The following is a 14,849-nucleotide window of genomic DNA, read 5'->3' as shown; positions in this document are numbered from 1 at the left end:
CTATGCTTGCCTGGCGCCTCAGTTGGAAAATAAAGCAAACCCTTTGGACTAGTGATACAGAATAACACGGTGACCTTTCTGCTGAACCCTGGTGAATTGTCCATTTATCCCCCACTGCTGGTATGAGTGAAACTGGAGCAGAAGGTGGAGATTATTTCTTCATGTGCAAAACGTGTCTCCCACACTGCTCGAGTCCATAAACAGCCAGCAGAGTGTGCGCAGTGCTTGAAGAGCTAGGTACAGTCCCCTTTTGTAATGTGCAAAATGATATCTCTGCAGTGTGACCATCTCTATTACAGCAGGGAGAGATTGTCTTACCATTTGGATTTGCTTCACAGAACACAACAAATTAGCCTGAGCTGCTTGCTCTGGACTCGCAGAGGAGAAAATGTCAGAGGCAAGGTAAGCTGTAAGACAACAACTTGCAAATTTGCTAGGGTAGGTTTGAAAAAAATTACCAAGTCATCAAATAGCCCAAACTCGAGTTAACTTAGAAGCTCAGCTAAAATTAATTGACGGAGTCAAAATGAATCCAAGGACCCCGGAGAAGTTTCCTTTCCACCTCTGCATTAGTTTATTCATCATTAAAATTGAATAATTAAAAGCAAAACGCATTAAAACAGATCTGCTACATACTAATAATAACTGTTTATTCTGAAGCAGCCATTTAACAAATCTTCACAACATGTACAGTAGATATGTCCTTGACAAAATAAACCGGAGCTCATGTCAGTTGATTTTTTTTTGTTGTTTTGTTTTGTGTTTTTTTATTTTATTTTATTGTTGCATGATGTGCGAGCCCTTTTAAAAGTCCTGTATGCCCAAGCCCATCGGGACACTTAAAAATTCAGGAAGCACTCTGGATTGTTGCAGAACGTGGAAGGATGAGGGACACGCACACTGATGGATGAAGCAAAAGACAACAAAGTTATAATTTGTTTGGTTAACAGATTATGTGATATAACAAACGTTATTGTATTTGGGGAATCTCACAAAATATCTCATGACCACACAACTTCAAAATAAACAGATGTTTTACAGCTGTGACTGAAATAAAAGTCTTGAATTTTCCATATCTATTACAAAATTCAAGATTCCCACCACCACAAATAAAAGAAATGAATGGGAAATTCTAATTTATTTTATATAAAACACATTCATGGTTTGTGCTTAAACACCAGTGAAAAGAAAATACATGCTTGCTCATTTATTTACCTGCCCGTGTAAATGCAGAAACATCAATCTCGTGCCCTGGGCGGCTGGTAGTACTGCTGCGTGGGTCGCGTGCGTCTAGGCTGGCCGTCTCCCCCGCGGCGAAACTCTAGTGAACTGTCATAGTAACCATCATCTTCCTCCTGCCATTGTACATTTGATACAGTTGTGATGTGTTACTGTGAGTAATCCACCTAGAACTCATTCATATTTTATCACCTTTCCTCACCTCACTTGATCGCAGTTTACTTAGTAGCTTTCATTTACTATGAACCAACAAGTTCTGAGTTTGATGGATGTTTCCCTATTTTCTTACCATGACATCAGCATCAAGAGGTTTGATGTTATTCAGGAGGACCTCTTCACAATTTCCATAATCGCTAAATACAACCACAGCCGTGGAGCCAGATGGATGAACGGCATCTATTCTGGCATGGTAGAACTTCACACACACAACCAGACAGAAAAAAACAGAAATCTCATTACTCTCAAATACAAACCTTTGAAAAACAAATCAAAGGCACTGTCAATACAAAACGAATCCCGCAGATTCATTTTTAGAATTTTAAACAACTTTAACTGTCAAACCAGCGCTCAGCCAAAGAAAAAGAAAACATCTTAAATACAGCAGTTTTCAACAATCATTAACTATTGCTGTCTCATACATGTAGGGATGACGCACCTTACTGTCTTCCCAGTAAAGTGCCAGACACTCATCTCCAGGTTTCCACATGTGTTCAGAAATATGACCCCTTTCTGATCCTCGAGGACCTTGTCCTTTGCCTTGACCTCCCCTTCTTTTAGACCCTGGGTTATTAGCATTGTTTCTCTTTGGGGGCGGCGGCTCCCTGTTCGGTGGACAAGACGAGGTTTGTGGTTTGATCGGCCCAGTTCTTTTGTGTTCTATAACGCCATTTTGGAAATGAGAAGGATCTCCTGTTGGTATATAAGAACTCTGTGATGACCCCACTTCGGAGCCTCCTCCCTTTGAGTTAAAGTTTGCTGGCCCACTATCCCTTTGTCGCTCAGGGTGATCCAAATTTGCCCTCTCCATCTTCCCCTTCCTCCTGCTGTTGTTGAAGTCTTCATTTCTGTCTACACGTTTATTTCCTTTTCCGTTCGCTTCACTTCCCGCCAAATTGCTCAGTTTTGATGTGGGTGCCCCTCTTCTATGAGACGCCGCTGACATATTCCCACCACCATCTCCATTTCTGGACCGTTGGTTGTAAGATCCACTAAACTCCACCTGCTGCTGAAGGTCTTTTGAATGAGTGGAAGCAGACACGAAGGAAGAAGGAAAAATCTGATCGTCACGCATCTCTTTCTTGTCAGTTTGCGATCTATCGGACATCCCTCGTGACCACCTCTCCTGGCCCTTCCACTGCTGGGCTTGGCCTGACGTTTGGGGGGTTGTACAATTAGAGAGAGGCTCCTGGCCAGGTTTGGGAAAATCAGTGTCCCTGTGAAAGCGAGGCGGTCTGTCATTCCTTTGTTGCCTATGGTCATTATGCGAGGAGAACTTGGTCTGAGGTGCGTCTTTGGTGTGATAGTCTGAGTTGTGGAAATTTCCTTTGTTTTCGTGATGTCTCTGTGGAGCCTGGCTCTTTGGCTCTGATAAAAGCAAACAAGAAAAGATCAGCTGTATTAAGAAGTATGGCAAAACAATAATGGGAAAAATAGTGGAGGGAATACTAACAAGTGCTTGGTTGGTATTTCAGACCAGTGCTGATGTCTTGTTGTCAGAAACATGTCTTAGTTTTTCTGACCTGACAACAGCCATCTGTCTCAGTCTAATCAAGGCTCAGTTAGAAATCAGTAGATTCCTCCTAAAGAACTGGCTTCAAAAGGTGCTACAAACATCAGCCATACTTTTGCTTTAATTTGTGTGCTCTCCCAGAGGCCCTCCCATAAGTCATCACTACACAGGAACTGGGTTGGAAGTTGCACACATCTATGTCCCTTACACTTAGTCTCTCTCTTTTCCAAAATGATTAAAAAGAAAAAAAATACACTATTCCACAGCTTGGAATATAACCCACCATCAATGGAGAAAACACCCATTTTGGATTCCAGAAAGTCAAACAATGTGCTCGGTCCAGATGGTCTTCCTCCTGCTCCCTCTTGATCATCTTCATTTCTGGACCTGCCTCTTCCCTTTCCTCTGCCTGAAGAAAACACAGCGAAAAAAAACAAAACATTATTTTGACAAAGATTAAATCGATCAGTTTGAATGTGCACACTTTGTGGTCTCCTGCATCTACATAAAGTATGTGACTTTATCTGCATTAGCCTGCACGTGAGAACTCAACTGAATTTACTTTTAATGAGTTTGTGTTGTACATTTAAAATAGCTTTAGAGTAAACTGTACCAGTAGCTGGTTTGAAAAAAGAATATCTAAGTAATTCAGTGTGATTGGGCAAGTTTCAAGGTAAAACAGGTTGATTTTCACTAATGAAACAGACACAAAGCAATGACTGCATTTAAAACAGAATTTCCATCTAAAACCTTAAGGTGTGCTTTTGAAAAGAGCAATAAAGTGTGTGCCTGCAATTTCTGGTAAATGCAACAAAAAAAACCCTGCCACAAAGGACCTTTAACTAGGCTGCCGGTGATTTTCATTGCATTTAAAGAACCTCCACATCACTCCTCCAACCTCAATCTGGCTCTGCTTGCTCTGCAGACATAAATTGTTATGCGGCCAAAGTGGGCTAAAGGTGCATCTGGGGCTGTGTGTGTGTATGTGTGTGTTTGTGTGTATACCTCTGGGTTGTGGCTTGTTAGACTCTGCAGCCGCAGGGCCAGGTCTGCTACCAGAAGATCCAGTCAGTAGGCTGTTCAGTGCCACTTCAAGGTTGTTATTATTGTCCATCAGAGCCTGTCGAGCAGCTTCTCTGTTAAAGCCCATCTCCATGATGTGCCTCAGAGCGCGTTCGTCAACCTACCCAACAAATGACAGGAAATATATTTGTTGTATGGAAATCAGAGGAAGATTACATGCATATGATAATTATAAGTACAATTACGAGGTTATAAATGCAGACGTTTAGTGTGACGCACCCAGGAGCTCCCTTTTAAATTCTGTTTTACCTGTGAGAGCCTGTTGGTGTTGGAAACGATCGCAAACACTACTCCCTCGTCAAACACTACAATTTTACGTTCTGTCCTATTAATGTCTTCAACCCAAACCCTTCAGACTAGAGAAACTGGCAGGACACAACAAAAAGCAAGACAAATGGACTGCCACTTGATTGGAAAACCTCACCAGGGCTCCAATCCATTTACATCTCCACAATATTATAACCGATGCCTCACCCAATCTGTGAACCATGAAATAAGACTTCAACCCAGACTAAAGAAACCACAGAAGAACACAGAGCAAGTTTGAGCCTTTAAATTGCTTTGTTACAGTGAATTGGGACTTCAGTAATGTGAGGTAAAGCCATTATTTCAACAACGTTTTTGTGTGTGTGTGTGTGTGTGTGTGTGTGTGTGTGTGTGTGTGTGGAGGGTGTTGGATTATAGTTTGTGTTCTCACCAGCTCTCTGTAGTTTCCATCTTGTCTGCTTTCTGTTCTTTCAGCCCGGTCCTCCCGTCTCCTCTGCTGGTAAGACTCTCGGCTCCGGGAGGAGGAGGCAGCATTGGATAAATTGCCGCCTGCATTTCCTCCACCGCCAAATGTGCGGGGGCCCTGACAAGGAAACAACATTAGGATCAATAGAGCTGCAGGGTTGGACAAAGAGAAAAATACAATAAAAGAAACAGAACTCTGCAAATGGCAACGTAATTATGACTTTTAATTTGAAGAGTTACACAACTGTCAAAGGCAATTAAGGTTGAGGTGAATGCCGATAAAGAGCGTATATTTTTAAATTGAGGCCAAATTAAGTCACTTGTGCAGGACGTGCAATCGATAAAGCAGCAAATTTTGCCCGCATGGCAAAAACACTGGTCCCGAAAATTAACAACTGAAAAGCTAACAAGTGATAAAGGTTTGGATACCTCTTTGGTCTTGGCCACCTCAGCAATAGCCGCAGTCCGCTGCTTTTCAAACTCGTCGTTCTCGTCAGTGCTTTTGACCACAGTGTGAGTCTGCAGGGTCTTCCTCTGGTCCAGTTCTCGGCTATCCACTTCATCCTTCCTTGCACACTTCTACAGGGAGAGCGAGAACAAGGCTGCAGAGATCATCACTCGTGTACGCTCTCTTAAGTACAGAAATTAGTGCGCTTGACAGTTTGCACATTTCATGGACTCAAACTAGAACCAGATGAATTCATCTGGTTTTTCTCAAACTTGACTGTGAACTGTATTTAATTTCAAAACAATTACAGATGGTGGCTCGGTGCCAATGAGATGGAACTCATCACTTCCTGCAGCTGTTCCTCGACTGCACCAAGTGATGATTTAGTCACACAGGCCAGCAAATGACCGGAGCAATGATATTTACTTTTGACTAGGTTCAGCCGCTCTTTGTTTCAATAAAAATCAAACCCTGCGACTATTTGTGGGTATCTAACATAACAGGTTGTATTAAAAATGATATTCGTCATAGTAACAAGATTATGCTTATGTGAAAATGATGAAGGCCTGGATTTCTGTCTTATTTAGTTATCGCTCACATAATAACTCACCTTCCAGTGAGGACAGTTTACTATTTTTAAGTTCAGTAATTTTCTGTTAGCCAAAGAAGAGGCACAAAAACAAAAGGATTTGAGAATGACTAGCAGACAACAGGAAATCTATCTGCATTAATATCATTAGGATCATCATGTAAGTAAAACTGTTTTGAACTCAGAGCTTGAGGTAAAAAGACAAAAAGTCTACCGTCTAATGCCATGTAAACTAAATTCTTCTGACTGGAAAATGTCTGGTAGAAACACACCACAACTACACTTTTAAAAACATTCCTGCTGTGAAGCATGATGGTAGAAGCTCCGTGCTGTGAGAGCGCCTCTGAGTAGAAGCAACCAGAATAAGTAAAACTGACTCAACTGACAGAACACAGATCCAAGCAAAGCGCAAGCACACACATTTGCTTTCCAGCGCCAAATACCTTGGAACAGAGCAATCTAAAGCGACCCAAAGCAGACTTACTCAACACCAAGTCCTGGAATGACCCCGCATTAGTAAATACAGTTACGCAGAAGATCTAGAGGCTGTTAAATAAGTCCCAAATGCTCCCCTGTCATAAAACTTTACAAAGCTTGAGCAAATCTGAAAGGAAAATCCCAAAATCCAAGTGTGAAGCTGATACCAATGCATTCACTTGGAAGCTGTGATCCTAGCCGAGACTCAGACTCAGTCTTTTTTAAAGCTTTAAGTATTCTGTGTATAATAATAGTCGTTAAAAAAAAGAAAAACGTTAGCAAATAAAGCATCTAATTATTAGTGGTTACCTTGACGATCTGCTTTTCATGTTCACAACGCTTAATCTCAGCTGCCCTTTTACATCAATTACTAGAGCTTTTTATTTTAACAAAAATGCAACATTTAAGCCTCATGTTGCTGGCGGGAGATAACCTGCCACAGGACAGTTTGATTTTTAATTCTGCTTTATTACACACACAGCGATCAAACATTTTAAAGATTCATGAAGGCGTAATTGTTCCAAAAGATCAGAGAGAACATTGCCAAGATAGGGACACTCCTGGCGCCAGATCTGTGTTTAGTTCCTTGCATACATTTATGAGGTTACTGCTATTCACTACTGCCTGGCTTCCATTAAATCACTGCTGAAGTATCATTTCATATTAATGTTCCTGTCTGTATTAATTTTGTTCAATTTTTATGTTATTCTTTCTGGTTTTTGTTCTTCTTAGAAACATTTTTTAAAAATATAATTTTGGATGTTTTGCTTTTTAAGTGAACTATGAAATGTTCTTCCTCACCTGACCAAATGGCACGAAGGGAGGAGGTCCGCCTTCTGCTCCAATGTTACTCCTGCTGTGTTTGGCCAGACTCTGCAGGATGAAGGATAAAGGTACCCCTTTTTTTTTTTTTTTAAATACAAAACTCAGATAAATACAACCTCAGCAACAGCTAATGATGGCGTAGCAGAGGCCTTTATTACACATTTAAAATGATTACTAAAATATGACTTTTATCTTTTTAGCCAGAGTGGCTGATCCGTCATTAAAATATTGACCCTCACCCTTTGTAGTTCCCACTTCTCCACCATGTGATCAACCTCTCCTCCAAGGACAGAGATTTTTGAATCGTCAAGCAGTAAAAGACCATTTTTAACCTGGACTGTACCAAGAAGCTTCACCTTTGTTCCTGGTGGGGTGTTAAAACTGAAAAACAAAATAAAATAAAAAATAGTAATAGAGAAAACAAAATATTAAGACTGAAACGCAGTATGAATGATATATTTCTATACATTTCTTTTTAAAAAGCTATTAAATTTTAAATATATGTGTGGGTTTACTGCATATACCAAGTCTCACACCCTATTTCGTTACCCATGCCACTTTATAAATGACATGGAGCATTGCCAGCAGATGGGTGGCAAGGCTAGGAGAGACTATTAATAATCCCAGCTGCTCACCCATCCTCATGGTAAATTAAAAGCCCCTCTATCTCATCAGGCCTGATAAGGCCTCTGCCTCTCTCATTAGGAAAGCACAGGGACTTAGAGGGATTTCCAGCTACTGATGCTGGATGCCAAAGCAACAATTAGGGATTTCACTCCAAACCTCTGGGATAGATGCTTCTGCTGCTATCATGATAGAAGTTCACATGATAGCAGCAAATACAGGAATAAGACGGCAGTCATCCTTGATTCAATCACATACAAATGCACTATTCACCCTCAGTGTCGCTACTTAATTGTCATCTCTCTGTACTACATCACTGTCTCGCACACTGAACAGTCCTGTAATCCAGCTCATCCTTCTTTGCCTCTCACTTATGGCCTCACGCACACTAAAGCGGACACTTTCATAAGAAACACTAACCGGCGCTGTTGCTAGCCAGTGTGTGTGTGCCGCTCATAAAGGGGGGATTTGTTCTGTTCTCTCCTCTCTTCCCATCAGGAAGTCAAGGCCCACATTCTGGCCACTCCACCTGTACAGACTGGCTAGTCACCATGGCAGCAGTCACCAAGGCCACGGTAGCTTGGATGGAGATGTAATTAAGGCTAAGAATTGTTAGATCAGCTGCCACGGCGAGGAAATTGCAGATAAAGGGAAAATTCAGACATGTGGTGGGGTGAGAATGTTGACAGGGAGGTGAAGGAGCAGGGTGTGTGCAGAATGTGTTTGCAAAATATGAGAAACCAGCTGAATGCCCCCGATTTGCATCTATGCAGCAAACAGAAAAGCAGCTTTTACATTATCCATTTTTAAATATGAGACAAATAAAAAAAATGTAGGATTTTTTTTAACCATTTATACCCCTTTCACAGATATTTACATTACACTACAGCCTGTTATTTTTAAATGCAACAAAACTGTAATACCTGATCTTAGACAGATGTTTGAACTCCAGTCCAACACAGGTGGTGTGCCCATCTGTCATTTGCAGGCGCAGCATTCGCGGCGCGCCCTGGGACTCCTCGTGGTCTTTAGGAGCTGAGATGTTTCTCACCTTCTGCACCTGGAGGACACATGGACCCTCCAACTGGCCATGTGCAAAAGACAGAAAAATAAATAAATAAATAAAAAAAGAGGTGGCTTGAAAGGCAAATCTGCATGTGCGGAGGAGGATTACAGCGAAATACTGAAAAACCCTCTAGGAGTTTTCAGTATGTATTGAGGATTACTCCAATTTTTAAGGCAAAAAAAAAAAAAAAAAAACAATACCTCTTTCCCTGTGGCATACTTAAGTCAGCACAGGTTTATTTATTCCTCAAAATAGCCTCAAGGCTTACATTTAGAGCTACAGCGACCACTGTTGTTGAATGCTTTTGTAAGGACTCTTCGCACAAAGTTTGATTTCTACACCTGGGAAAAGATATGTGTAAATCCTATCTACATTCAATACTACATACAAAAAGTGTATAGTGCAATACAGCGCAATTTATGCATTATATGTACAAGGCAGAGTGCATTACCAGGGTATAATGGGGTGTATCATATTCGGAGTCTGAAGGGAAGAGGAGGTAAATGCACATAAAATTACATGTTTTGATATTTGGGTTTTTTCCCCCCTCCATTTGCTCGATTTTACTTTCATGGGCAAAGAAGTGGTTTCTTGACCTACATTTGTTAGTGTGCTAGGGACATCTAGTGGCAATAATGAAAACTGCAGTTCTAAAGTTTCCTTTCAACAGTGGCTCCAGCTCATCATTTGTAATAGAGTTTCATAAATTAAGCACTGCCACAGAGTTGTAGCAATATGTATGCCACTCACCTTCTCAGTTCTTCCACTGTTGATATCAGATGGTAGATATTTTCGCCCAACAGTTCTAAGATCAGTCTGCAAAACAAAAGCTGCTTTATTAGAATATATATAATAATCATATATTCATGTAATGAAACAATGCACATGTGAAACAAAAACAACAAAACACATTTTTAACTATTCAATCAGATGTAATCTCACTTTTTGTAATCTCACTCCACATGGTGGAGAGAGTGCAACTGTGCACTATTGCAGTAAAACAGTAAAACCAGTATATGCGCCAATGTATGGAGTAATTTTGATATACAAGAATCAGGATTGGAGCTCATTGCTTTTTAAATCCAATCACCACTTTATTTAACCTAGCTTTTTAACAGAATTGTATTTTTTAAAGAGGATTTCATTTTTCCTCCAAACCATAAGAGATCAACATTAAAACTACAAATGTGTCTGCCTCCCAAACCAATTTTACAACCACTTTTTACCGCAGAAAACAATATGTCTGAACAAAATAAGCGCTCCAGGTAAAACCAAAAAAAGCAGCCAGAGTAGCAAAATATCTCTCTAATTAAGATACAATTAAATGCACCATTTTGCTAGCAAATCATCAGTGGCTCCAATTTATTTTTATGCCTAGTCTGACAATGTTAATAACTTTAAGCCCCTACAAGTACCACTCTAAATTTACTACAAGTTGATTAAACCAGGTATGCAGTAATATCTAAAAGTACAGTGTGAGACCTTTCCGCAGCACTCCATGCTAAACCTTAAAGGTCAGTGTTTCTGCAGTAAATGCACTGACTAGGGCTGAACGATATATCGCATTTGCGATAATATCGCGACATGATCAAGTGCAATTTTCTAACCGCAAAGGCTGCGATTATACTGCGATTATAAGGCTGTCCAAATTACTACCATATCCCAGAATTCATAGCGCGGCCCAGCCAAACTCCAGTTTCCAGCAATGGCGGCCGCTACTAAGTTTTAAAATTACTCATACTAATCTTTCTGGGTCACAAAATAAACTTTTAACATATTTTCAGGCGAGAAAGTAGTTGTGTAAACATCAAATATCTGCTCGGTTTATCAAGATATCCCATATTTGCAAAAGTGCTTCGACGTTTTCAGAGGCGTCTGCTACCCACCAGCTCGACAGCTAGCCGGGAGCTCGAGGGTTACTGATGCGGCCGAGAACGGCACAACTCCCGGCACATCATTTTCAGATCACCGCGGAGTTTCGCTGCTCGGGTTAAACGTAATATATAAGTCACTTAGACAACCTAAAAATGTTATTGTTGGGCTTTTTTCAGTGTTTTGTTTGTTCGTGAGTAAATCGGTTTGGCTGAGATTAAAGTTATTAGATTAGATAAAATAAAACTTTATTAATCCCCCGGGTGGGTTCCTCCTTGGTTTTCACACAGCTGACTAAACGTCAAACAGAAAACTTATTAAACAGAAGTATGAGACAGTCGAGAATTTACACCAGTGTCTGGTTATATTTTAGATAGCAAGAAGCAGACGGCCGAGTTTATTAAACTCCACCGAGACAGCGGTGACGCTAATCAGAACTAGACCGTCCAATTTCACGCCTTTAAATTTTAAAGGCGTGTTTGTGTGTGTGTTTATACAATTGCTATTATGTTTGCACTTTATGTGTAATGTTACTGACTGCAGAGATCAGTAAGATGTGTGTATTTTTTATTTATTAGTTTTATTTATTTAATATTATTTTTTAATTGAATGACTGTCTAGTAGTTCACAGATGTCGAAAAACTGAGTGTGGTAAAGCCACTGATTTTTTTTAATGTATATTTCTGCAATCTGCACATTGTACTGACTTTCATTTTAATGTTTACACCAGGGTTCCTTGTCAGCACTTTATGCTCAGATGTTTGTAAGCTAAAAATAAACTATTGTGTATGTTCAAATATACTGTTGTGATTGAAGAAGTTAAATAAAAATGTCAGTCATCAATTCATGCATCACCTCATGTCATCATAACAGAGGTCTGTCTTCCAGGAAAGAACAGTTTAAAATTAATGTAATATAGTATTGGCCATACTATATGATGTATTGCTTGTCTTTGTTTAATAATACAGAAGACAAAGACCTTAAAAAATAATCGCATATCGCATCGCAATCGCAATATTGGGGCAAAAAATCGCAATTAGATTATTTTCCATAATCGTTCAGCCCTAGCACTGACTGTGCGTTCTCGACTCGTTTGATACTGCAGGTCAGGTCTGTAGCATCTTTGTCATTCTAGGAGAAGAACCCTATATGAATGTTTATGGTTCCTCTTTAAACATTTTCATTTTGTTTAGCTGCGTATCAAATGAAAAAAATTCTTTTTTTAAATACACAATTATAATTAACAGATAATTCAAATACCCACATTCATTTCATACTATTAAAATGAATAGATTCCTGGTTTCATGATGATTGATGATATAATTTGAGAGGGCAGTCATTGAGTGATTGAAGAGGGAAAAGGATGAGTTATTTCTGGCTCAGAAAGGTGCCTTTTAGGGATGAATAGAATAGCATGAGTGAATGGTTCTGCATAGAGTAACTACAACAGGTTTACTTAGATTCACTTGTTTGGCAGATATTTATGCATGTTTCTGTTATTATGTTTGATAAACTAGTAGTATCTAACAAAAACTAGTAGTGTCTAACCAAACTAGTTAAAAAAATGCCAACTTTTAGTACAATGATGGTGATTTTCCTTAAACTCTAAAACTCAAGGCAAGGTGTTACACGGTAAAAACATTCTGTATATGTGTTTGTGTTGCACTTACATCAAGCGCAATACGAATTATGTCACTATGTGTTATTTTCTCAGCGGATCCTTTCAGTTCTGCTATGCCTTCATCACTGAGGTACCTGCAAGATGAAAAACAGAGCAGAGAATACAAGTGAAGCTGGGAAAGGCTTCAGACAGTCTCATTTCAACATGTTTAAACAGACTGTTATTATAATCAACTAAAACTTATCTAAAGACGGCGACAAATACTTGACTGAAAAAATAAAAACTGCATTTTAGCGGACATTTTTCTCTTAAAAAAGACTGATATTAAAAATAAAATGCAAATGGTAACGTCTTTGGTTTTAATCTTTTTTTTTAGTTTGGTCAAATTTATAATACGCATGTGGAGGTAATGCTGTATTTATTTATTTACTGTGATGTCAAGCGTCTCCATAACTCCATAAATTGTTGTGTGTTTGTATGCTAATACTTATTCTAAATGTCATACATATTATGATTAATAAATAATCTCCTTTGGGGGGGAGTCAGGATGGGAACCCCAGTTAAAACTCTGCCAAATCAAACATGTGGAGATATCTGCTGCAGGGATCACAGTTGTATTTTTGTATTTTCTCATTTGTTTTTATTTTTATTTCATTTTTACTTTTTGTTTTTAACTAAGTTTAGTTTCAATTACTTCCCATGGTGCGTTTTCTTGTTTCAGTTTAGTTTGTGTTGTCTGCAAATGTTTGGCTTTAGATATGTTTTTATTAGTTTCAGTGTTCCATAAGGTTGTTATTATATGGACGGCATATGTCAGAGGCGAGGTTTAGGAAAATCAGTACACGTATTACTACTAAAAACAGAACTTTTTGAAAGTAACTGTGTCACAGACTTTTAGACAGAGTGTCTCTATAAAAACATTCATCAAAGCCTCTGTATTTTTATTTATTTTAATTTTGCAAGTTCTCAAATGATTTTAGTTAGTTTCATTTTTAAGTCTTTCTTTAAATCTTTATTTTACATAACTAAATTGGGGGGTTTTGCATCTAGTTTTAGTTTAGTAAACTATAATCACGTTAGTGCTGACCCCTTGTGACAAGGGAGAAACTCAAAGTAATTTTACTGTAAGATATAAACAGTACACAAACTAAACAACTCTACTCAAACAGCAAAACATGACAAGTCAAATTAACTCTCCCATCTAATCAACACAATGCAATTACAATTCTACTCTATTACAGTTAATTCATAGTTCAGTATCACAGAAGTTTATAAACTGCTTGCTTCAAGACTGTTTTACAATTCGCGCAGTTTAGCAATAAACTGATTCAGATAACGAACTCACCTCCTTCCCAAAACTAAACTGAATATATGGGAAGAAACAGCAGAAGAAATCTGTTTTCTTTTTATCATGAGTTACGTTCACAGCCTCTTTGATCTGATCAGATGGTGTGCATGACAACAAACGTAAACAACCTCGGGACCACTTTTAAATTAGTTTATCTGTACATTACGGACAGAACAGTTATTATTCATCTCTGTTAAATACATATAAGACTCTAGAAGGGATAACAATTAAGTAAGCAAAACCTGAAGCAGTAAGTGTTTAGAAGCTGCATGTGGCTAAATGCTAGCACTCATGTCTAGCTACTGCAAACTGCTGCTGGGATGTTCTGAGTTTTAAAAGCACTGCATGTTTTAACTATATTAACTTTAATATGAGCCTCAGATTTATTTGATTGGCCCTGCATATGACGTTATCACTGTTTGTTCATGCAAAATGCAGCGCCACACTACGCTGTAATAATTGCATGCTAAGTGTGTATTGCATAGCTAGCGTCATTTATCTCGCTAGTTTGTTAGCCAGCCTCCAGAACAACTAATTACGTTGCAAAAACACACAGAAATCCAAAGTGTTAAGGTAAACCTTGTACTTTAATTTTAAGTTATAAGTACGCTAAATAGTGTTTTTAGAAAACATCAAAGAGTAGTAGTAGTGGTAGTTGTATTAGTAGTACTAGCTAGCTCTTTGAAATTAGCTCACATGCTACCTACCAGCCCTCTTTGGTCAGGGAATCTGTCACATCGGTCATTGTGCTTCCAAACTGCTGATGGAGCAATAAGGACACCAAGAGTTTTAAAGTGGGTTCACTGGAATAACAGCTATCTCGTCCTGTAATTCATATTCTGCTCCAGACAAAGCTCGCTAATATCAGTACTGAACGACTCTACGGTACATACGTCACACAATGACACTGTACAAGTACGGAGTGCCGTGAGGGTCTAAATAGCGTTTATATAATTTTTTTTCATATGATAAAGCAAAATCTACTTGTCATTCAGTTTAAAGGACATCCGTTTAAAAGAAGTATGACAAACAATATAGACTCTAAGACATGCGAATTTGCATATTAACGATCAAGGAACTGACCTCCCAGCCCATTGTTCCTTCAGTGATGCTAGTTTCAGTCATTATGCAAATATACTGTTTATAAGCCTGGAGAAACCTGCTGTTAGATGAGACCGAAGAGGTCACTTGGATGA

The 14,849-nt window shown here is 39.0% G+C and overlaps 1 protein-coding gene across 1 annotated transcript; it reads right to left on the bottom strand.

Annotated features, from left to right (window-relative positions):
* Window positions 1-633: 633 nt before the first annotated feature.
* tdrd3 (tudor domain containing 3) lies at window positions 634-14,541 on the bottom strand. Its single transcript, XM_085356221.1, has 14 exons — window positions 14,361-14,541; window positions 12,355-12,439; window positions 9,563-9,628; window positions 8,670-8,830; window positions 7,362-7,503; window positions 7,099-7,170; window positions 5,213-5,362; window positions 4,749-4,901; window positions 3,974-4,151; window positions 3,252-3,377; window positions 1,895-2,823; window positions 1,529-1,654; window positions 1,216-1,355; window positions 634-900 (listed from the first exon to the last, which is right to left on the bottom strand). Exons 1-13 carry the CDS (start codon window positions 14,396-14,398, stop codon window positions 1,239-1,241), a joined length of 2,343 nt encoding a protein of 780 aa, XP_085212347.1. The 5' UTR covers window positions 14,399-14,541; the 3' UTR covers window positions 634-900; window positions 1,216-1,238.
* Window positions 14,542-14,849: the final 308 nt, after the last annotated feature.

Source organism: Diplotaxodon limnothrissa, linkage group LG1, assembly GCF_057381915.1.
Source record: "Diplotaxodon limnothrissa isolate DT_005_m linkage group LG1, D_limnothrissa_male_GT1.1, whole genome shotgun sequence".
Taxonomy (NCBI): Eukaryota; Metazoa; Chordata; class Actinopteri; order Cichliformes; family Cichlidae; genus Diplotaxodon; species Diplotaxodon limnothrissa.
This window is presented reverse-complemented; position numbering and strand designations above follow the sequence as displayed.

Bases quoted from the DNA above. Each gene is read 5' to 3' on its own strand.
- tdrd3 (XM_085356221.1), bottom strand. From the start codon at position 14,398: ATGACCGATGTGACAGATTCCCTGACCAAAGAGGGCTG. The intron at 8,831-9,562 runs GTGAGTGGCATA...GCACATGGCCAG, and splicing joins ACAGTGGAAGAACTGAGAAG to TTGGAGGGTCCATGTGTCCT. The intron at 1,356-1,528 runs GTAAGAAAATAG...GTACAATGGCAG, and splicing joins CTCTTGATGCTGATGTCATG to GAGGAAGATGATGGTTACTA.